We start from the raw sequence: 23,777 nt of genomic DNA, 5'->3' as shown, positions 1-23,777 counted from the left end.
GTTATCTTGTTTTGACTGTGTATCAATTATGTGAATAAAATAATAATACATTTTGAACTGATATTTGGCATTACTAGGCCTATTTATTCAGCGATATATAGGACTACTAGTATTATAGCTTTTAGCATTATAATAATAATAAAAGGACTGCTAATACTGTATTATTATGGAGCTTATCTGCATGCTATCATAATACACGGTATCCATATGTTGGTGCACGCAGCCTTTTACACCAGGCGGCGTGCACCAAGGTGGTGGGGTCTAAAGATAAATACACGAGGTACATGGAAAGCAGAAGGAAAAAAAAGTATTTGTAATGTTTGTAGTATATATTTGGATATAGTGTGCAGTGTATACGTTAGTGGATTGCGTGATTTTTCTTCCACTGATTTAATGGTGGAATTGGAAAATGTTTTGAGCACCATTAATATGAGTTCATGAGACATTTATTAGCCAATTGCATTCCGACTTCTCCGCTCCTTAATTTTTGTATGAGTATTTAATTACATAATTACAGATATTTGTTATGTGTAATTTCGTTTGTGCGTAAAAAAATAGAGCAGTGTGGTGAATTTCTTTTTGAGCGACATAGTATCGCTGTGTCGAAGTGGTGTCCTGTAATCGCTTTCTTTCTACTAGCGAGGAACAAACAAATGTAAGATGAAGTAAGAGTGTGTGGAGTAGGTTCTTTTCTTGGAGAGTGGTGAGTGAGTGGAAAGGATTGCTAGAGGTGGTTGTGAGCATCCTAACAGGTTTAAGGATGTATGATGGGTATCGTGTTAATGAATAGAGTAGGTTGCTCGCGATGAGTCTTTGAAGTGCCCATTCTTCTTCCTCTTGTGCTTATCCCATCTGTTTGGGTTAGCCTTTTTACATGATGCGACTTTATGCACTTAATCCCAACTGACTTATCTTAGAGCCTGACCGTGGTGGGGGGGGGGGACTTGTTCTGAGGGACGAAAAACTTGCATTTCCAGGAGAAAAAATCCTCCACCTCCATAAGAGATCGGCTAACTCACCTGTAGTCAAAAGAGACCAGATAAAGGTTCCTCACGTCATGGACAGGAATCAAACCCAGGTCTTTCAGACCAAGGAATTCGTCTATACCAACTGAGCTATAGTGGCTCTAAAGTGCCCATATAAATTATAATAAAGTAAGTCACTTAAAATGTTGAAAAATATCCTACATATTTGTCAATCCACTGGAAGCCCAAATAGTCGTCATTGGTGTTCAAAAAAAAAAAAAAAATAAATAATAATAAAATAAAATAAATAGCTAAATAAATGCCAGCCTAGCTAGCCAGGTTAGATGGAGTTGTGGTCAGTTGGTGGATTGTGAGTGGTGGAGACTGAGTTGTAGAGTAGCTGCCCTCCCTCGATGAGTCTTTGGACTCCCTGGATGTGACAAATAATAATAATAAATAAAAAATTGGGTCTACTGGGCCAGGATCTCATAGATCTATAACTTATAATAAAAGGATATATAAAAATATTTTCCATTGTGCAAGTTTGCCAATCATTTACAGTGAAAAGTAACATTCATGTTCTTTTTTCCATTCAAAATGAATCTTCAGACTGTTGGATGTTTCTTAAATACCATATTTATTTTTTAATGAGACTGCTTAATCGTGCATTTATTATTATTACATGGGCATTTCCACTGTATCAGGGAGGCCCACATTGTAGACTCTCATACCTTTCCTTAAACTAATCCATTATCCTATCACTCATAGTCAGTTCTGGTACTCCATTCTAGTAATTTACCTCCAAGCAAAAAGTCTAGTCCTTGTGCTCTTATTAGTGACACTTTTCACAAATTCAAGGGTGATTCTTTTCTCATTGCAAAATTTCTTTCATATGATAAATGCCTATCATGTCTCCTCTTTTCTAACTGTCAATTAAAATCTGCAACACCCACAAACCTTCAGTCCATCTTCTTGATCACTACTAGAGAGCATTCCACCAACCTGTTACAATCCTGGTCTCTTATCTCTGAATCCTTTGCAGAATTTTCTTATTCCCAAGAAATCAAAAAATAAAAAAATAAAAAAAAAAAACTTTGAACTATTACCCACTTTTTGCAATATGTCCTCTTAACTTCAACTTCCTGTTCACTGTCATTTCCATATCCCTAGCCTTATCAATTTATTGTCAGTGTAATATACGATATGTAATCTTTTCATCCCAAAGTGCATATCTTTGCCACTTTAAACTGATAACCATTATCCACACTGCCAGTTTATTTAATCATCCTGTATGATCACCTGTATTATTTTCCCTCCCACACCAGTTTTGTACCATCAATACATAACTGGATATGCTCTCTTAAATCATTCTCTATGTCCTTTATCGAATTATACAGCAGTAGCCTTAGTACAGCAACAGACATTTCCACGGAGTCAAACTCATATTGGGAGGTCAAGTAACCATTATTCATGGGACATATATATATATATGTATATATAGACACACACATCCCTTGTATTTGGTTATGTATGTTGTTTGCAACCAAGTTTGGGCAGTGTATGTTACCAGCAACTGTCCAAGTTTTAATATTATGTTAGTAAATATAATGCAATAAATATGACTCATAGGTTCAGGTAAAATATCTGCCATAGTCATCAAGGTTTTATTAAAATTTAGTCATTTGCCTATCAAATGATTTGTCGGTTTATTTTTATTAATTATATATAAATAGTTTGCATTTACATCTGCATTTGAAGGACAGCAAGGATTTGAGATATTGGAAGTGAATGAAATAGATGCATTTTTTAAATACTGTGGGAAGTTCAAGATTTTGTCTCGTGTTTTAAGGATGTATGCCAAAGAACTGAGAAGGCCTTGTTCACTTTAAGTTTTGCAATTTAAATATTGCAAATTACTAATCACTCCTTAAGGTCTCTTAAGGAGTGTTAGGAGGAGGACGAGATACTGCCATTGCACTACCTTGTCCCAGTTTGTATTTTTTTCTGCGGTTTCTCATATTTCGAAAAAATTAGTAAAGGCTACTATACAGAATTGGATAGGTCTGGGTGCTATTTATGGAGGTCAGCATGGAATTGTTGAAAGATGGTCTTTTTTCACATCAGGTCACATTTTGTAATAAAGTAATGAGTATTCGATGAGGTGAATTCATATAATGTGATTTTGCAAAAATATTTGACATTTATACTGAATGGGTTTAATACAAGGTTAGTGGATTAAATTGGTAATTGGCTATTTAACAGATATATATTCTATATGAGGAGCATATGATAATCACAGTTCCACAGGGCTTAATATTTGAACCATTACTCTTCAGTCTTGACAGTTACATCTAGATATTATAATTGGATTGCAAGCAGGTGACATCAGTTGCTGATGATTAGGCAGAACTTGGCATGGTTATTAGGAATGGTGTTGATTGCATTGATTTTTCAAGAGGATTTGAATAGGCAAGAAAATGCAGGTATGCAAGTTTATTGTAACAGCTAAATATAAGTTTTTGAATTTTGTGATCTACAGATGGAGAGTTGCATATTCTGTTAGTGGAACAACACTGGAGCAGTTGAAGAGAGCAAGGAATCTTGGGATAATGATGAATAGAGGCTTGAAGTTAGGGGAAATAAATAAATATATATATATATATATATATATCATCATCATGCTTATCAAGGATTTAGGCCTAGCATGGCCTGTTCCGGCCTTAGAAGTCATCGTTTAAGAGGACATCCTGGTTTTCTTTTTCCTAATGGCTTGTACTTTAAGGCTTGCTTTGGTAATCTTTCTGTTTTCATTCTTTGAACGTGTTCCATCCATTTATGTTTATATTTTTTAATTTTTTCTATTACTGGTTCTTGGTTTAATTCTTTCATAATATCTTTGTTTCTTTTGTGATCAAATAGGGTATACTTTGCAGTTTTTCTCATAAACTTCATTTCTGCTGTTGTTAATCTTTGTTTGTCTTTTTGTTTTATTGTCCAGATTTCGCTTCCATACATTAAGACTGGTAGGGCTAATGTATTGTATACTTTTAGCCTGGTTTGATTTTGAACTAGGTTTGGTTTAAATATAGAGGTTAATTACACCTGTTATTTTTAAATATTTTGCAATTTTTACATTTATATCTTTTTCATTTTCATATGTGATCATACATCCTAGGTAGCTAAATGAATTCACCTGTTCTAAGATCTTGTTATCTATTACTATTTTAGTTCTTGCTGGATCTTGTCCTTTAAAGGCCATAGTTTTTGATTTTTCCATTGATATTATCATACCATAATCTTTGGCTGTCTCATTTAGATCTAAAATAGCTTTCTGTAAGTTATCTTCAGAATTTGTAATTATTATTTGGTCGTCAGCAAAAAGGAGGATGTTTAAGTTAACTGTAGGAGAAAGTTTAATTCCTTGATGTAGATTTTTATTCCATTTTATTATTATTTCATTTAAGTAGATATTAAAAAGAGTTGCTGAGAGGGGACATCCCTGTTGGACCCCTTGGTTTATCTCTCTCGTATATGATAGCTCGTGATTTAATCTTATTTGTATTTGATTATTTTCATATATACTTGTGATAGCTTTTAGGATATTATTTGGTATTTGTCTTTCTTTTAATATGTTAAATAATATGTTTCTTTTAACTTTGTCAAATGCTTTTTCAAAGTCAATAAATGCAGTATGTGTTTATAAATTATAGTCTCTTCTTTTCTCTATTATTAATTTTAGGCAAAAGGCCGGGTCTATACATGATCGTCCTTTTCTAAATCCATTCTGTACTTCTAGAATGAAGTTTTCGGAATATTTCATTAGTTTGTTATTTAAGATTCTGCTATATATTTTGTAACAGGAATTTAGTATACTGATACCTCTATAGTTTTTAGGGTCAATATATATATATATATATATATATATACACTTTTATGTGGCTCTCACTCATGGAAGGTTTGTAAATCTATAGTACATTGATACTGTAGGTGGGCTAAGGATTCCCCCCCCCCCCATTTTTATATATATATCGAAAAAAAATCAGCTAACGCCTTTTATTCCCTTATAGGGAGTAGGCGAGGCCTTTATACCCTATCTAGCTTTTGAAGACTGAGTGGGTAGTTCAATCTCCACCGGTAGCCAATCAACGATAGCTGGCCCATGTCTATCACTGATTATAGCAGCCACCGATGAAGAGGCTGGCAAACAAGTGCTGCCATCTCTTGGTGTCTAACTCTAACAAGATATGTTAGTCTGTAATAATGTGGGTACTACGGTCGATTTTCTTGAGTTTACGGGATAAAAAATCCGAGTTTCCAGGAGGAAAAACCTGCTTGCCCATGCCAGAGATTGACTAACTCAGGAATCGGTCGAAGAAAGGCTTAGAAAAAGTTTCTCCAGTCGGCGACTAGACTTGAACTTAAGTCTGACTTCGAGTGACCAATTGCAGAGGACGCAAGCACTGCTTCCACTGAGCCACACAGGCCTTTATATATATATATTTTTTTTTTAACTTATTTTTCAGATAGGCCATAAACTCTACTTTATAGACCAAACATGGAATTTTGCAAGCCATTTCAAGCCTCCAATAAGCAGGGCTGTGGCCTCATACTGGCGATGAAGATCATCTCCCATCTAAGAACAATCGCAAACATCCATGCTTATGGCGAGATTCAAACCTGTGACCTGTTGGTTGGAGAGAAGATATACTAACCACTCGGCCAACCAGTGGTTCATATTATGGAATTAATGGAATGAAATTCATTAAATTTAATATTAGTGTGCCACTGATACTGCATCCCTCAAACATGCTGACCTGGTTGATCGAGTGGTTAGCATATCCACTCTCTAGCCAAGAGGCTGTGGGTTTGAATCTCGCCAAGGACATGGATGTTTGTGATTGTCCTACTAACTGTTTACCATATGTACTGCTGTAAACCTGTGTCCTGTCTTTGCCATAAAAACAAATCAACTCCCTCAAACACCCTTTCATATTTCCCTTGCAGGTTTTCCATGAAAAGACACTATTCTAGCTCCTTCCTGAGTTTATCATATTACAGGTGCAGCAAACATGCTCCCTTACTTGCCAGTGGTGAGTAAATTTTACCAGGTGGCAAGTAGCTGGATAAATAGAATATTTTTTTAATTTAATAAAAAGTAACTTTCTAAAAAAAAAAAAAAATCTTTATTTTAGCTTTAAAAAAAACATAGAAGAAAAATTAATGTAACAAATTAACTAATTAATGGATGGAAAACAAATATGTAATTAACTAATTAATATAACATAAAAATTGATGTAACAGTTATAACTTCCAAAAATCAATTTTGTTTTTACTGTGCTTCCTGTTCTTATTATTTATTGACTTCTAAGCCTTGGAATGGGTTTCACAAAAGGAGATCTTTAAACAATGTTATAGCACCACTAATCACTTAAAAGTCTTGGAAGGAAGAAAGGAAGGGATTAGTGTAAATGGTGAAATCATCAGTAACATCCGATATGCCGATGATACAGCTCTTCTGGCTGACAATATTCAGGAACCTCAAAATCTTTTGGAGCTAATAAATGCAGAGAGTGAAAAAATGGGATTAAAAATAAATATCACCAAAACTAAATTCACGGTCATAAGTAAGAAACCAATTCTTAATTTAGCACTTTCTTTAAATAGGAAACAAATAGAAAGAGTGGCAAAGTTTAAATATCTCGGATGCTGGTTAAATGAAGATTGCAATCCAGAAATGGAAATAAAAGTTAGAATTGAAATGACAAGAAAAAATTTTCTCTTGATGAAATCAACACTGTGTAACCACAGTTTAAACTTAGAGCTTAGAGTACGCATGGTTAAATGCTATGTATGGTTTGTACTGCTGTACGGTGCAGAAACTTGGACCTTGAAGACAACACCAATAAAAAGACTTGAAGCCTTTGAAATGTGGTTATACAGACGAATGTTAAAAATCGCATGGACAGCAAAAACGTCCAATCAGGAAGTACTGAAACAAATGGGGAAATCACGTGAACTTTTAGATACCATAAAAAGAAGGAAACCTGCATATCTTGGTCATCTACTTCGTAATGAAAAATATAAGATACTTCAATTGATTATAAAAGGGAAGATAAATGGAAGAAGAGGACAAGGAAGACCTAGAAAATCTTGGCTGGCAGATATCAGACAGTGGACTGGTATGAACTCTGAGAGACTGCTCAGAATAGCTGAGAATCGCTCAAAATTTGCCAAGGTGGTCGCCGACCTCCGATAGGAGATGGCACTCAAAGAAGAAGAGGAAGAATCACTTTATGGAAGTCGTATTGACTTATTGGAGCATAAAAAAAATAAAAAAAGTGTCATTAAAAAAAAATAGAGGGAAAGGGAGTCTTAGGCAAGTATATTTTTTTTGTATGGCGAGTAGGATTTTGCATAATTTGTCAATCCATGTGTGTGTGTTATATGTATACACACACAGTAGTTTCTAGTTTATTGGGACTAGAATATTTTGGCTCAATTATGCAGCATTTCATGTTAATAGTTAAAAAAAAATTAAAAGACAAACTAACATTTCACTGAGCAACTAATCATTTATTCAAATGAATTGCAGTAGCAACAAAGCTGAGTCGTTACAAGCTGTGGCTTAGCATAGTATGGCCTTTGCTCTTCTTGTGCCAATAAACTTTAAACCAACCAATCAATCTAATTAGAAAGGCTGCTCTAAGTGATTACCTTAGAGCAGCGTTTCTAAGCCCAAGGACCAGTAAAATGCCTAAAACAATTCTACGGACCACTAAGTTACAGAGGCATAGCTGGGGAGGCGATCACTCCGGGCAGCACTTTTTTTGGCGTTTAAGAAATCTCGCCATACTGTCTATAAACAGCAACTGAGTGATGAAATAGGCTTCGACAATGTCATCAACAATTTTGCAAATGGAAAAGCAAGAAAAATAACATTTTAGACTGTTGGAATTAAAGTTTTACTTCAAAAATAAACATAGTGTTTTTAATTTATTTTCCTATACGTTGTTTTGACTTTTTGTAATTTTTTTAAAAACCTATGTAGGAATTACCAACATTTCGGAAAAACTGTGCCATTTATAACATAATAAATCTAAAAGCATGTTTTGAATACATGTATAAACAATTTTGGAAGTAAACGATTAAAAATGTATCATCATTGACCAAAGTTTTAATTTTTATTAAACAAATAAATAATATGATATAATTATGTTACTACTTACTTTAAATGAGATGGTTGAGCTTCTCGGCCCTTGCAGATTTGCTGGATATCTGGCTCAGTATTGGTCAACTTCAGTCGAAGATCGGCATACACATTAAGACGATTTCTGTATTTTGTTTTTATTTGAAGGAGTGATGAAAATCCTTTGTCACAAAGATAGGTTGTAGAAAACTGCATGACGATTTTCAATGCTTCTTCAGATAATTTGGGAAATTCACTTCTCACTAAAGGCGAGATCCAAAATCAAGCCAAACCAAGATCATGGAATTGCATTTTAAGTCCACTGTCACCTGAAAGCTCAATTAACTGTTCTTTTTTCGATAATGAAAGGTCGTTCTCGTGACTGCAAGCCTGAAATGGATCGCGAAGCCACAGAAATTTTTTATAAAAGTCATTAGAAAATATGTTTCAAAATTTCATTTCAGATTTTTGAGGTGGTCACAAACCCTTTCCAGAAACTCAGAATCAACAAAAATATAATTTTCCACTAAAAAGAATTCCAATGTTGGAAAGGGTGCAAATTGCTTGTCTTTTACATAATTAATTCATAAAACCAGTTTTTCTCTAATGCCTTTATTTTGTTGTAGGCATCAAGAACAGTTAAAGAATTTCCTTGAAGGGCGAGATTTAGTTTATGTAATTTCAAAAAAGTATCTGAAAGATAGGACAGTGTTGATAACCATGCTTCGTAAACGAGTGATGAAAAATCAACAAATAATAAAACTTCGTGCCTTAATTGAAATAACCTTGTTAGTACTTTGCCCCTGGAAAGCCAGCGAATTTCAGAACGAAGCAAAAGTTTAATATATTCACTGCCCATTTCATCGCAGATTACTGAAAATAACCTGTTATTTAATGGTCGAGCTTTAATAAAACTAACTAGCTTTACAGTGTAATATAGTACAGTTTTAAATTTTGGTGGCATTACTTTGGAGGCTAATGCTGTATGAAACAATATACCCTTCATATCCGGAGCTACTTCCTTGACCATAGAAACAACCCCACTATGCCTGCCTGTAAGGGCGCGAGCTCCATCCGAACAGAACCCTATACATTTTTCCCACTGGATCTTATGGAGATCCAGTGGGAAAAATGAGAGTGTGAAATATTTCTTCTCCAGTTGTTTGGGATGGCAAAGTTCTACAAAGCAGAATATCATCATGAATGTTGTTATCATGTGCATATCTTACATAGCATATTAACTGCTCATCATTTGTAACATCAGTAGTCTTGTCTACTCGTATCTGATTTCTGACCAATCGGACTGCGGGTTCAAATCCCACTGTGAGCTTGAATGTTTTGTGATTATCTTTAGGTTAGATATGAATTTCATTGCCTGTTGAGAAACCATTACCATATGTATTGGAGGCCTGAAGTTAATTAAATTATGAATATAGATTGAAAAAGTTCTGCTGGTCTGGATTATCTAATCTTTAGCCTACCCATGGTACTAATACAAATGTCGTATAAGTTAACAGCTTTTCATGGATGGATTCATGTAAAAAATGTCTTTTATATGAGTCCTTTTATCTCTCAGATTCTAGTCATTTATACAAACAGACTTGGTAACTTGGTAATAGATTTACAATCATTACACTTACCTTTGGGATCATTAGTACCGGGCATGACTATCAACTCTTACATTCCCTCATTTTGCATTCTAACAGTTGCTAATGTCTTTAATCTTTGCACCATGAAAACATGATTTTGTTACACTTTCATCAAATACATCCCTAATCATTGAGTCACTATGCAGCTCTCTCTATCTATCTTCCAATCCTTAATTTTTTCCTTTTTTTTTTTCTCCTCTTTTCTTTTTTCCTCTCAAAATACAATATATAATAATAATAGTATTTATAAATGTATTCATGTTAAAAAATAACTGATATGTGAAAGATGATTTTTGTCAAGTCTGAGGTTGCTATTTGCTTATTATTGGTGGCTCGAAATGCTTGGTCTTTAGATTAAGGTTCCTAGGTGTATATGTGAATCCCATATTTTTGTGGGAATCATGTATAAGCCACTTCTGTTTTCACACACTTGAGTTTTTATACAAATTCTACCCTTTTTTTTTTTATGGGTCCGATTCACACCCTTTTTTTAATATGTTAAATGTTATCACCATCACTTTTTGATATGTGTATATGGTTATGTAGGTTTGGTGTATACAGGAATTCCCAAATGGGGTTATCCATATGTTGAAGGGAGAGGTTTACTGCTTTTAATTTTTGAAGGGAAAGTAGAAATATTGTATCTATAGGCTGTTAACTTTTAACAAAAATTTAATGCAATGACAAAATATGCCAAAATTACAGTAAAATAAATATGTATGTATATAAAAATATGAAAACAAATATGTATATGAAAATTGTTTGCTTTACTTATTAACTTCTTAAATATCTTACTATTGATGTATTATTTTTTTATTGTTCTTTATTATGCAGGTTTTCTGCATTTCTCATTTAGTTCTGATGAAGAGAAATAAAAAAAGGGATCATTTTCTAAAAGAGTTGCGTGCTGCACTGAAGGACAGAAAAAAGAGGGGATTATGTCAGGATTCAGAAAAAAGTGATGATGATGATGCTTCTTCAGATAATTCTGCCCTAAGCAGCAGTGCTACTACAGATGAACATTCTGAAGAAATAGATGATGAACATTATGTATTGGGTAAATTAAGTGACCAAAGTTTTGATTATTCTGGAAGTGTTGATAACACCTATGTAAGCAATCAGTTTGATAATCATAATATTTCTTCAGAAGTCATTTGCAAAAGTATTGATACTGCTGCTACTGAATCTATATTAAAAAATTCTTCAGGAGTTACACAAACTAAAGAAGTGAATAATTGTGATGATTTACTAGAAGCAGGTAGGACACTTTAAGATGGCATTCTTACAGAACTAAAACTTGAAATTAAAAGCATTATTAAAATTTATTAACTTTATTGTCCATGATGTAATCCAATTTATGAATTTCTCAAGCAAAAAAACATTTTTAATGAACCTTCTGTAATTTATGGATAAAAAATTGAATATAAACATGCTCCTCGATGTAATAATTTAGTTTGTTTGAGAGAGTGCTACATTTTTTTTTCAGTAAAAAAATAGAAAAACTGATTTTTATTTCAAAACACTCAGTTTTTAGAACAGAACACAGCATTTTCATGTGATGAATCTGAACCACACGACGATGTCTCTACATCTTGTGGTGCATCATGGCCTACAGCCTGCTTATGACATCAACAAGCAGGCCATGATGCAGTTAGAACCTGCATGTGAAAAATTTACTATGCATTCATGGTGAATGAGCTTTTAAATGCTTTCTCTTTAGCAAATTATTGAATTTCATTGCTTGAAATTTCAGTTGTCTGTTTTTGCATTGTATTAGTGTGAGGTGAGCAAGTGAGTATGAGAATTATTATTATATGGGTATCTCCATGAAATCAAAAATCTTATTGCAGGAGAACCACACTACCCATTATTCATACAATACCCATCATACCTCTCCTTAAAGGAGAGGTATGATAGGTATTGTGTGAATGAGTAAAGTTATCCTTCAACTCAGACTCTCCTTAAAGAGTCCAAGTTGAAGAACTCAGACTCTTGAAGCAAAAAATCTAGTTTGCACACCCTTACTAACCACACTCATACAGTTTCCAGAGGTAACCTTTGTTCTTCTGTACTCAAGTAATGAAAAATTTCTTTTGTGTCAATCCTATAGAATCACTTTAGTGATTTATAAGATTCTATCATGTCCCTTTATCTCTTCCTATCAAGTGAACTCTACAACCTATACACCTTCAATCTGTCCTCATAGAGAGTATTCCATAAACCTGTCACCAGCTTGGTCACTCATCTTTGAATCCTCTCCACTGCATCCTGATCCCAGGGAAACCCAGGTAATGAAATCTGTGCACAGTAGTCAATATGTAACCAAATCATAGTCTTATAAAGCAGAATAATAATCTCCCTATCTTCACTTGTCAGTGTGCTCTTCAGCATCCAATAATCTTCTGAGCTATTTTGCCAACTTTTGCAATATGTCTTTTGAACTTCAAATTTCTGTTCACCATGATCCCCAGATGTAATCTTGTCATCCCAAAGTATATTACCTTACATTTTGCAACATTAATTTAACAGCCATTGTCCTCTACCTGCACTGCCAATTTATTTAAATCATCCTACAGGATATCTCCATCACCTTTATCAATTACTCCTTTCTTAGTTTTGCATCATCAGCAAACAACTGAATATCCCTACCCCCCCCAAAAAACTTTCCCAATATCATTAGAGGCACTCTCTTACTTATCCTCATTTGCCTTGATTCCACTTCACCATACACCATTCTCTCCGATATGTCTGTAAGCCCCCCGCCCATTCAGACCACCAACCTCATATCCATTCCCATTTGGTCCAACTTACATAATAATTTTCCATTCAGTATTCTATCAAATGCCTTTGCAAAGTCCCAGTAGTATCATAGAGTAACCATTTCCTTTATCCAATTCCACTGTCACATTTATTATAAAATGTGAATATATTACTAAGGCAGGACCTACCCTTTTACAAAGTTGTGCTGCTCACCGTAGATTATCGTATTCCTATAAACTCATTCCTGAATTTGATCTTTAACCAACTTTTCCAATACTTTAACCGCCGCTTCAGAGATACTAGTTGTCTGTAATTTTATACTTCTGTCTTGGAGCCACCTTTATGTAATGGAACCATCTTACCCTCTTTCCCTCTTTCCACTTCTTTGGAACCTTGCCAGAGCTGAAACTTAGATTAAACAACTTTGTCAGTGGCACTGCCAGTTCTCTACCACATTCTCACCACACTAGCTAACTTGCTCCAGTCCCACTGCTCTATTAACATTGATATTTTTCAGTATGCTGCTCACCTTCAGTTTTGTCTGTGTCAGTTCACAAATCAGTCTCCATCACATCAGTAACTGAAAGAGTTTCCACTTGCAAAGTGTGTATTACTTTGCAGGTGGAAATACACTTGCACAGTGATCGCTTAGTAGCTCAACTATTTCTTCTGCTTCTGCCACTTTCCTGCCATTGATCCTGAGTAAAGTTATCCTTTTGATAATCATTCTTTCTCTCGCTTGCTACATAGGAAAAAAAAAAACCTTCTGGATTTACTTTGGCCTACTTAGCTTATTTTTTTCTCATATCTGATGGAGCCTTCCTTACCATGCTAGTCACCCTTCTTGCCCATGTTGTATTGTTGATTACCTTTTTATTTACATTCCCTCTTTTTTTTTTTCTTTTTTTGAAGCTCCTGTTTTATATCACTACTCGTCTATTTAATTCCTACTTAGTTTATCCTCCTGACCCCTGGGCGTGCAGTGTGATATTGGCTCTCTCAAACAATCCCTGACCACTTTTCATGCACTACTGACATTCCTTCCTTGTAGTTTCTTATACCATGGCACTGCTCCAAGCTGCCAAATAAGTTTTTCATAATCACCAGCTTTATATTTCCACATAAACTCTTGACTGAGAATTCCATATAATGAGTAACCTCTCAGAACAGGACTGCATGGTCACTTTCCCTGAACAGTAATAGAGTTACTTATAGATCTTCTGTCTTATGGATTGATGATGCTGTTTCAGGTAATTATCCTTTAGAAAATGTATCAATTCCATTTACATGCCCTTTCTTGACACGTGCCCTTTTCTCCTTCCAATCTATATCACCTAAGTTGAAGTTCCCTTTGGTAATTGTTTGGCCTGTAGTTGTGATTATCTGCCGAATCATGGTATCCACATCTCCCTCTGTATCTTCAGGTCTATAGCATTAATGCAGAATATATTTTATATACTGATACTGGCCTCTGTCTTACATCAGATAGCTTCAAATGAACCATCTCACTCAGGTTTAAAATCCTTAACTTCTATTTTTGTTGGTTGAAGTTCTTCATCTGTCATTGGTAATACTCATTGGTCAGCTAGACTTGTCCAAAAATTATTGGCCTCAGCACGATGTGGTTGACAGACAGTGATATAGTCATTAGTAATACTCTTTTTCTTGCCCTATTCCTTCTATCCTATTTGAAAATATAATATCCTTACATTTTATCCCTTTAACTATATCACTGTCTGTCAACCACATCTTGCTGAGGCCAATAATTTTTGGACAAGTCTAGCTGGCCAATGCCAAAAACTTCTCTCCTTTATTTCTGGTACTTATTACATTTGTGTACTTGCATTTCAACATCTCCTTTGGTCCACAAGTTACTCTTATGTTCTGCGATTGCCAACCCATTCACATTCAAACTGTAGGAATTTGCATTCAACCATTCATGATCAGTCGATTAGATATATATAAGTCCTTTTTTTCATGAAATTTATTTCATACATCTCTAAACTGCACACCATTCTTCCTGCAAAATCTTCTTATAGGCAATGGTGACTCTTTTCAGTTCTGTTCTATTAAATCATGGCAGCAGACTTACAATCTTAACTTCTTCGCTTTTCATTTTTTCTTCTTTCAACAATTCTCTCTTATCCATTGCATATTTCTCACTGTTCAAATATTTTGTGCTTGCCAAACCAATCAACTCATTCACTTCTCCCTTCTGTAAAGTAACAGCATCACTAACATCCTTACTCTTCACACCTGAGAAACATGCTTTCATCACCTTGTCATTAAGTACATCACTTATCGTTAAATATCCATACAATACTTTCTTGCTATCAATTTCACTTTTTCTTTCATTCTCACACCCACCCCAGTCATTTATTCTAGTCACTTGAGTTCATGTTTTATCATGCGAAGGACTCCGTGTAAATCATGGCTGGCCATCTCGAGGGTGCAGTAAGTGCAATGCACCCGGGCCCCATGCTTGAGTGGGCATAGTTGGTACACATTTGCGGAAACGTATTTTTTTATTATTTTTTCTTCTTCTTCTAATTTTGCTTATAACTAAAGGGATTTCATCGACAGGATTTTAGGGACCCCGGTAATACAAAATATCTCTGTGTTTCTCTATTATATTAGGATTTTTGCTTAACCCTTTTGATGCGTTTATGCAGTGTATAAAAATTAAGAAACATGATTTCGTTTTTACCCTAAAATGCTAAAATGCTTGATTCATCATTAGTTTTTTCTAATCTGTTACCCATTTATATCATTTGGCTCGTTATCGAAACCGTTGAAAAAATATTTATTATATTTTTTATATACGTTAGTCTAGAGCAGGGGGTAGACAACCCTTAACATGCCCGCCAAACGTGGCATGCCAGTGACTTTTTTCTGGCATGCAACCCAGGGCTCATCTTAAAAAATAATTAAATAAAAAAATACATTTCAAACATCTTCGCTGACACACATTTTAACTTAATATAATACAATTTTATTAACTACAACTATACCAAATAAAAATGCAATAATTAATTAAACTCTACCAACTGTTTCATAATAATAAGTAATAAGAAAATTAGAAACAAACATCCTATTTCCAAGCCATCAATATATCTCTGCGATATACTGATGTACAAGTTTTGTCCATTTCAGTTGTTGCATTATTCGTCAGGCATCCAGACATGGCATGACTCCTTTACCATTTGATATATCTTTTCATGTTTCGTAAAGAACGTGTCAGTTTTCTAAAGTGTATTTGGATTTGGATTTTATTAAATCGTAAGTCATTAAAATATGGATTGGAAGTATTTATTGTCAATTAATATGTTTAACGTATTAGATATAAAAGCAAATTTCCTTTACATTGATTTTTGGAAACTAAAGTTTTCAGTTTTTTTTTGTAAAATCCCCACATATATTACAATTGCTATTTCCTGCCTGAGAGTAGTTTCCTTCTGTGCATCCTACCCAAATAGCACCATCTGCTTTCCCATTATTTCAAGCAAAAATTAGCAGTAATTTACAAGACTTGATATACTTAATGAACAATCCTTCACAAATGACTAATGAACAGACAGCCATGGCACTAGGCCAGTAAAGATATGTGCATATGATTAGTGTGGTGTTAACATAAGGTCGCGCGAGTCAAAGATAAAAGTCAGCAGACAATTTTTGAATTGAAATGCTAATTCTCTTCAACCAAATTCAATATCTGAAAGTGCCATAACAATATTCACTATATATTTCCTAGCTTTAACACCTTTACGAATTTTAACACTTTCTGTTGATTTTTATTATTGCTCTGCATTTGCGCTGGGGGGACAACTCCCCCCACATCCAGTTTTTAGTGTTTGCCAGTGCAGCATATGGTTTAGCTTGAGGCTAAATAGCATAGTTTTTGGTGGAAGGGTCATGCGATTCATTAGTTAGTGCCATTTTTATCCCAGCTGTCTCTAATTGCACTATTTGCTGAGAAATATATTACGCAGAGTGCAAATGTTTATACCTTATTCAGTGATACAATAAAATGACCTGCTATTACTTGCATCTGCAGACGTATTGGCTTGTATGGAGGGTGCGTGGTTTGCCACGGGAAGCAAGTCACGATTGCCATGAGGTGAATGCGATTAAACTTTTTTTTTCTGTGTGAAGTTACGTGAAACTTTTCAATTTCTTTTTTTCGCAAAGTAAAATCAGGGGTGCAAGTTATACGCAAGGACTGGTTATATTCCAGTAAATACGGTAAGTTATTTTTAAAGCTAAGTGAAATATATTATCAGTATTTAGGATTATGAAGTGTTGTCTGCATGTGATTAGATCTCAACTACATTACTTTCAACTCAGTTAATAGTGATAGATAAGGGTGAAACTGATGTACTGAAGTAAACAAACGAAAAAAATAAACACATTCCATGAGTGTGTCTAAAATTTTGTAATATTGTAAAAAGTATATACATATTTAACTTTTTGTTAATTCATGGGATAAAAATATTTAATATTATTTACTTATTCGACAGGCAAAGCCTAACCCATAATGACCATGCCAAGAAAGTATCCCTCTAGGTGTCAAAAAAGGAAATCAGCAGAAAAGAAAAAAGAAGAAAAGCAAAATCTCAAAAAGTCACAAGTAGATTTGTTTTCATGGCTACAAAGTAAATCTGACAACGAAATTGCTGCAACTTCAGCAGTTTCGATTCAAACTTCAACTGAAGAATAAAACTCCAAACAAGCTACACAACTTTTCAGCAAAAATGTAGAAACTGTGGGATTCGTCAAAAAAGACGCGTCTGATTATACAAACCTTTTGGATACAGCAGATAACGATAAAAACGATGGTGATCAAATAAATATAAATGATCCTGGTTTGTGGTCAAATAATATAACTGATAAATTTAGATCATTTTGTGCTAAAACCGGACCATTTTAAAAAAAATGCCAAATGGTGAAACTCAGCTTCGCAGCTGGTTAGTTTACTCAAAAGCTCAAGACTCAGTATTTTGCTTTTGTTGTGTATTATTTTTCAAAAGAAGAGGAAAAGATCAATCAACATGATTTATATATGGTTTTAATAAATGCAGAAAACTGTCATCTGTAATTCGAGATCATGAACTTTCTGTTGGTCACTTTAATTCTTTTATTGCTGGGCAAGAATTATTAAAAAGGCTTAATTTATTTTCGACTGTTGACAGAACAAATCAAATTAATATAAATAAAGAAATGAAACATCTAAAATTACTATTCCAAAGAGTTGTAGATGTAATTATATTTTTAGCAAGTAATAATCTGTCATTTCGAGGATCCCATGAAACAATAGGAACGCCGAAAATGGAAAAATTTTAAGTTTAATAGAATTATTAAGTAAATATGATCCTGTACTAATGGATCATGTAAACAGAATTAAAAATACGAAAAAAAAGAATTGTACATCATTTGGTGCAGAGATTTCAAGAGGAAATTATTGCTGCATTAGGTAATGAAGTCCTTAATAACATTAAAGACGATATAAAAGCAGCCGTATATATGACAGTATCCAAATGGATTGTGCTCTTGATATTTCTCAGAAGGAACAAACTTCAATAATTATTAGATATGTAAATTTTGTAGACAAAAAATTAATTATAAATCAGTCATTTATAGGATTTATTGAAGTAACTGATGTGACTGGTTAAGGACTAGCAAATTCGCTTTTAAAAAGAATAGGTGAGCTTGATTTAGAAGGGAACATATAAAGGCATACAATCTAGAATAATTAGTTGAAACCCCTCATGCAATATGTACCTTGCTTATCGCATTCTTTTAGTTTGATAATTTGTAATGCTGCTTCCAGTAGTATATATTATAAAAAGATTTTCGGAATATTGCTACGTTTATACTGCATATTTTCTGCATCTACAAAAAGGTGGGAAATTATACAAAAGCGTTTAAATATTACGCTTAAACCATTATGTGATAATCGATGGGAAGCCAAAATAGACGCAGTCAAAGGAGTGTATACACAGTTTGAATAAACTTATAATGCCTTAGAAGAATTTATTGGTGCAATTAACGATAACAGCAGCATCTGAAGCTAAAAGTCTACTAGATTCATTACAAGAAATGCCATTTATTTTAAGCTTATCCGTGTGGTTTACAATGTTGTCCAAAATTACTAGTATCAACAAACTATTTGAAGCAAAAATAATTGTTCTTGACTCTGCTTTTAATTTAGTAAATAAAATTAAAAATGAAATCCATAATTTAAGATAAAAATTTAACACATTTTTAGACGACGCAAAACTGATAGCATGAAACTTGAATATTTCCAAAGACTTCCCTGAAAAAAGAATTCGAAAAAGAAAAAGATTATTTTCCGAACTAGCAGAAGATGAAATTTTACTAAACCCGATAGAGGAATTTAGATGTCACTTTTTCAACGTTGTGATTGATACTGTTATTGTATAAATAGATGAGAGATTTAAAAATATACCCAATGTTATTTCTTATTTTAAATTAATCACTGATATAAAAACATTAGAAAAAAATGAACTAGAAAACTGCTCAAGGGATTTTGTAAAATATTATAGTAAAGATGTAAATGAAAACTTAATCCAGGAAATTGATTTGTTACGAGAATTGATCTTGGACCAAAAAAATGTAAATAACACGTAAGACACATTGCAATATATATTAAATAATAGTTATAATGAACTATTTACAAATGTGCTAACTGTATTGAAAATTTTCTTTACGTTACCAGTTACTATAGCAAGTGCAGAGCGTTCTTTTAGCAAATTAAAATTGATAAAGAATTATCCTCAGTCAAGTATGTGCGAAGAATGCTTAAATGCACTTGCTATATTAAGCATCGAAAAGGAAATTGCTAAATATTGTAATTTTTCACAAATGATTAATGACATAGCAAAAAAAAATTTATTTATATTTAAATAAATTTTTTTTGCATATTAATACATATTAATATGCAAAATATTAAGCAATATACGTGTTAGTAAAACTTAAAACTAGGACCCCTAAATAGTAAACTTATTTATTTTTTTATGTGTTTAAATTAATTTTTTTTAACTTTAAACAATAATTAATTGTAAATAGTTTTTGTGCTAGTTGGTGAACCAGGTTACTTTTGTTTGTGTTAAATATTTATTTTAATTATTTAATACTTTTGTTTTGTGTTTAGTAAATGTTATTCTAACCTGTTATATTTCGAATGTGGTTTTTTTTTTTTTTTTCCTGTGTCAAAATCATTTGCAGGTAAGAGGTTTTACAATACGTTTATTTCGAATCGTTTAATTTTTACCTTTGAAAAAGATTTTAGGTCCCCAAAAGGTTTCTTGCACCCAGGCCCCTTTATAGAGAAGGCCGGCCCTGGTAAGCATGATAATTCCCTCCTAACTGTCACCTCATTTATCCATAATACTTTCAGCCACTACTTTTATGCTCTCATTCATATTTTGTACACTGTTGTTCACTCCTTCCACTATTCTTTACAACAATTTCCCTTTCCTGCATTACATCACTTCGTTGTCTTCCTTTTTGTATGACTTGTATTCTCTCATGTAGCTTTTTGACACGCTAACTATACTCTTGTTTTCATACCACAAGCCATTCACTCTTGCCACTGAATATGTTGAACACACAGCACTGCACAAAATCCCTTATGTTGATATCACGGAAACAAGCAGTACCAGCACAGTGGTAGAAAACTCCCAACAGGAATGCAGTCAGCAATACACATCCATACTTGAAGTAGAAAAAGTCATCAAAAACTTGAAATGCCAAAAAGACAGCAGGAGTAGATGAAACTCAACCAGAAATGTTCAAATATAGGGGTATAAAAGTTTTACAGTGGCTGCATTAGATAATTCTGAAGGCATGGTTAGAGGGTTGCCGGATGATTGGAACAGAGCTCTTACTCATCTATAAAAAGGGAAATAAAACAGTGTGAGAAATTACAGAGGTATTTCCCTGTTCCTGGTAAGGCGCAATACTTGAGAAATAGTTAAGAACAGTTGCGGAAGGGAAGCTTTGCGAAGAACAATCTGGATTCAGGCTAAATAGAGATCGATTGGCTTGATTTTCACTTTAAGACAAATAGTTAAGAAATCTTGGGAATATAACAAGGATTTGTATTTAAGTTTTGTTGATCAGGAAAAGGTATATGACAAAAGTTGCCAAGAGGAAATCTTTTCAAAATGTTACAGTTATATGGTGTAAATGGGACATTATATTAAGCAGTACATAGTCTCTGTTTAAGAGTAAGTCAGCAGTTAGACTTGAAGGAGGTACAGGAAGATGGTTTGAGGTAAAATCAGGTGCACATTATTTCCATTGTTATTCATTATGTAAATGAATCGCATTATGAAGGAAAGTGGTAATTAAATCGGATATCAAAATTGAAGCCTGTGTAGCTCAGTGGATGTGGCATTTGCACACCACGGCATTTAACCGCACGAAGGAAGACCTCTTGGTTTCGAATCTAGTTGGTGAGTAGAAGAAATTTTTCTAAGCCTTTTTTCGACCGGTTCCCGATTAGGCAATCTCTGGCACGGGCAAGTGGGTTTTTTCTCCCGGAAACTCGGGTTTTTCATCCCGTAAACTCAAGAAAATTGACCGTAGAAGCCACATTATTTCAGAAATTAAATACGCGTGTTAGGGTTAGGGACCACGAGATGGTGGCACTTGTTGAGCCGTCTCTCTTCACTGCATGCTGCTTAATTAGTGGTAGCCTTGCCAGCTATCTCTGATTGGATACCAGTGGAGATTGAACTGCCCACTCAGTCTTCAAAAGTTAGATAGGGCTAAAAACGGTCTCGCCTACTCCCTATATACGGGAATATAAAGGCGTTAGCTGATTTGATTTTCTGATTGATGATCAAAATTGGTGATATTAATCTTAGCTCTTTACTTTATGCATATGATGTTATACTTCTGAATAAATTCAACACAAGTCTGCAAGATTCCCTGACTAAGTTGAATAACTGATGTAATAAATTTGGTGTGAAAATCAGCAATAAAAAGATGAAGACAATGAAAATAGGCAGAAACATTGAAAACCTCAACTGTATTCTGATTGGTTCACCTATAGAACACGAAGTGAAGATGGAAAATTAAATATGGAAATAAATATTTAATAAAAATTTAACTTATGGATCTGAGAACTGGCTTAGAAATAAAACGCTTGATCAAAGACTGGAGACCTCTGAAAGAGTTCTAAGAAAGATTAGCGGAGTGAACAGATGGCATCAAGTCAAGCTGACCAATTCCAAAATGACAGTATGATATTAAAAATAAGGACATTAGGAAAGAACTTGCCATTGTTAGCATTCTGGAATGTGTTAGTGAAGCTAATCTCAGGTGGTATGGTCACTTAAATAGAATGGGAGAGGGAAGATTAACAAAACAAGTGTTATCTGTCCAGTTGGCAGGAAAAAGACCCAGAGGAAGACCAAGATGTAGTTGGATTGATATAGTAAAAAGTGCCTTAAAAGACAGAAATATAAGATCTGATAATATTGGAATCTTGACAGATAACAGATAATTTGGAGGAAAATTGTTGATTGGAAGTTAGTAATGGTGTAACTTTTTCATGTAGTAATTATTCTGTACACCCACTGGGAGTAAAAATCAGGAATTAAAGCAGGTATTAATTAGGTCTTAAGATGAGAGTCTCTCAAATCTTTGGCAAGTTTATACAGCCATACTTGTTGAACAAGTATGCCTTTTTTTTGCTGGTATTCTATCCAGTGAAATATCAGCAATAAGTTAATAAATAGTTATTTTCTTACCAGTCTGTATTCTCATTTATACTATTAAAATTAATCAACAGATGTCATTGAATATCAAAGTCTTGATGCTATTTTTGCTCATGCATATTGGTGTCATGCAGAATGCTTTTTAAACAATATCACAAAATAATATTCACAACTAAACACACAGTCAATTACACTGTCTAAAATAAAGAAAATACTTGTGGTATATGATGCTACGTATAGTGATTAATGATAGCACAGATAATCTGGTCTCATTTGCTTTGATCGGTAATGAAATTAGTCAATTCAAGGAGCAGAGGTAGTTGTGAGCCTATGAAGATACTGCATTGTGTATATTAATGCCAGAAACATCAAGAATAGGAGGGAGGATTTTGTCATTAATTTGCACAGTCCCAAAAAAAGTTGTAGGCAGCGCTTGTTAAAGAGCTCATCTGCTTGTCTATGATGAGTGACAATTTTTTGCCAGACAAGTAAAAAAAAAAAAAGGAAAAAAAAAAACTCAGAATGGGAGTTTCAGTTTAATTTGTTAATTTTATTCATATAATTCCAATTCCATGGTATGTGGTAAAAAATGCAAAAAATATTTGACATAAACGTCATAAATAATTTAATATTTATTATTATTATTTTTTACCTTATTTATTGTATTTGGTGATTACCATTGTTGATGCTGATGGGTAGATAGGTCAGTGCACGAGTATGATTTTAAATAGATTTTGCTGCACTGCCCTATCTACCCATCAGCATCAACAACATAATCACCATGAAAAGTGCCACTGTCATCCTATATGCATATGACTATACTTGCTGCAAAAGAAATCATATAATTCTTTTATTATATGATACATGTGATTACAGTATGAAAATTTCTCATATTTTGTCATGCCATTAACAAAAAATTATAAATTTAAAGGACTAGAAATATAAAATTGTATTCTTTCTTTTAAGGCTTACACGGTGATCCGAATGCATTTTTGAAAATTATGGAGACAACTACCGTGTTTGAATAAAAACTTTAGTTTAATATAACTAAAAAAGCGAGTCAATTAGAATGCAAAAACAGTGGGTGAAGGAATTGATAGTGGTAGTGGGTACAAATGATTTGAAAGGAAACAAAAAGGCTATGTGTGAGGATGTGAAGGAATTGCTTGAGGTAGCAAAAGAAAAGAGTGAGAGAGTTAGGATGGTGAGTCTGTTGCTGCGGTATGACAGTGAAGAGTATAGAAGGAGGGCCATAATTGCCAATGACTTTATGCGTGAATTATGTTTGATGAGTGGTGTGGAATGTGTGGAATGAGTTCGATGGGCGAAAGGAGTTATATAAAATGGATGGTTTACATTTGAATGGATTTGGTGTATGGAGACTTGAAAAGGTGTTGTTGAATGTAGTGGAAGTGAATGTACAGAACCAGGGAAACTAGAGTTATGGGGGGGGGGTGAGTAGATATGCAGA

The 23,777-nt window shown here is 33.8% G+C and overlaps 1 protein-coding gene across 2 annotated transcripts in view; it reads left to right on the top strand.

Annotated features, from left to right (window-relative positions):
* The first annotated feature begins 241 nt into the window (after positions 1-241).
* LOC150106826 (uncharacterized) overlaps positions 242-23,777 on the top strand; it is a 153,688-nt gene continuing 130,152 nt past the window's right edge. Inside the window, exons 1-2 of one of the 2 annotated variants that reach the window (XM_090392737.1) lie at positions 242-280; positions 10,635-11,058. In XM_090392737.1, coding sequence (XP_090248863.1) covers positions 10,662-11,058 — 397 coding nt within the window. In that variant the 5' untranslated portion in view covers positions 242-280; positions 10,635-10,661. Of the gene's footprint in view, positions 281-986; positions 1,155-10,634; positions 11,059-23,777 lie in introns of those variants that run through there. The other variant, XM_090392736.1, reaches the window with a different exon arrangement.

Source organism: Typopeltis vanoorti, chromosome 5 (assembly GCF_054136105.1).
Source record: "Typopeltis vanoorti isolate ZY-2024b chromosome 5, IOZ_Tvanoo_1.0, whole genome shotgun sequence".
Taxonomy (NCBI): Eukaryota; Metazoa; Arthropoda; class Arachnida; order Uropygi; family Thelyphonidae; genus Typopeltis; species Typopeltis vanoorti.
Note: the sequence above shows the minus strand (reverse complement) of the source record. Positions and strands in the feature narration are given on the sequence as shown.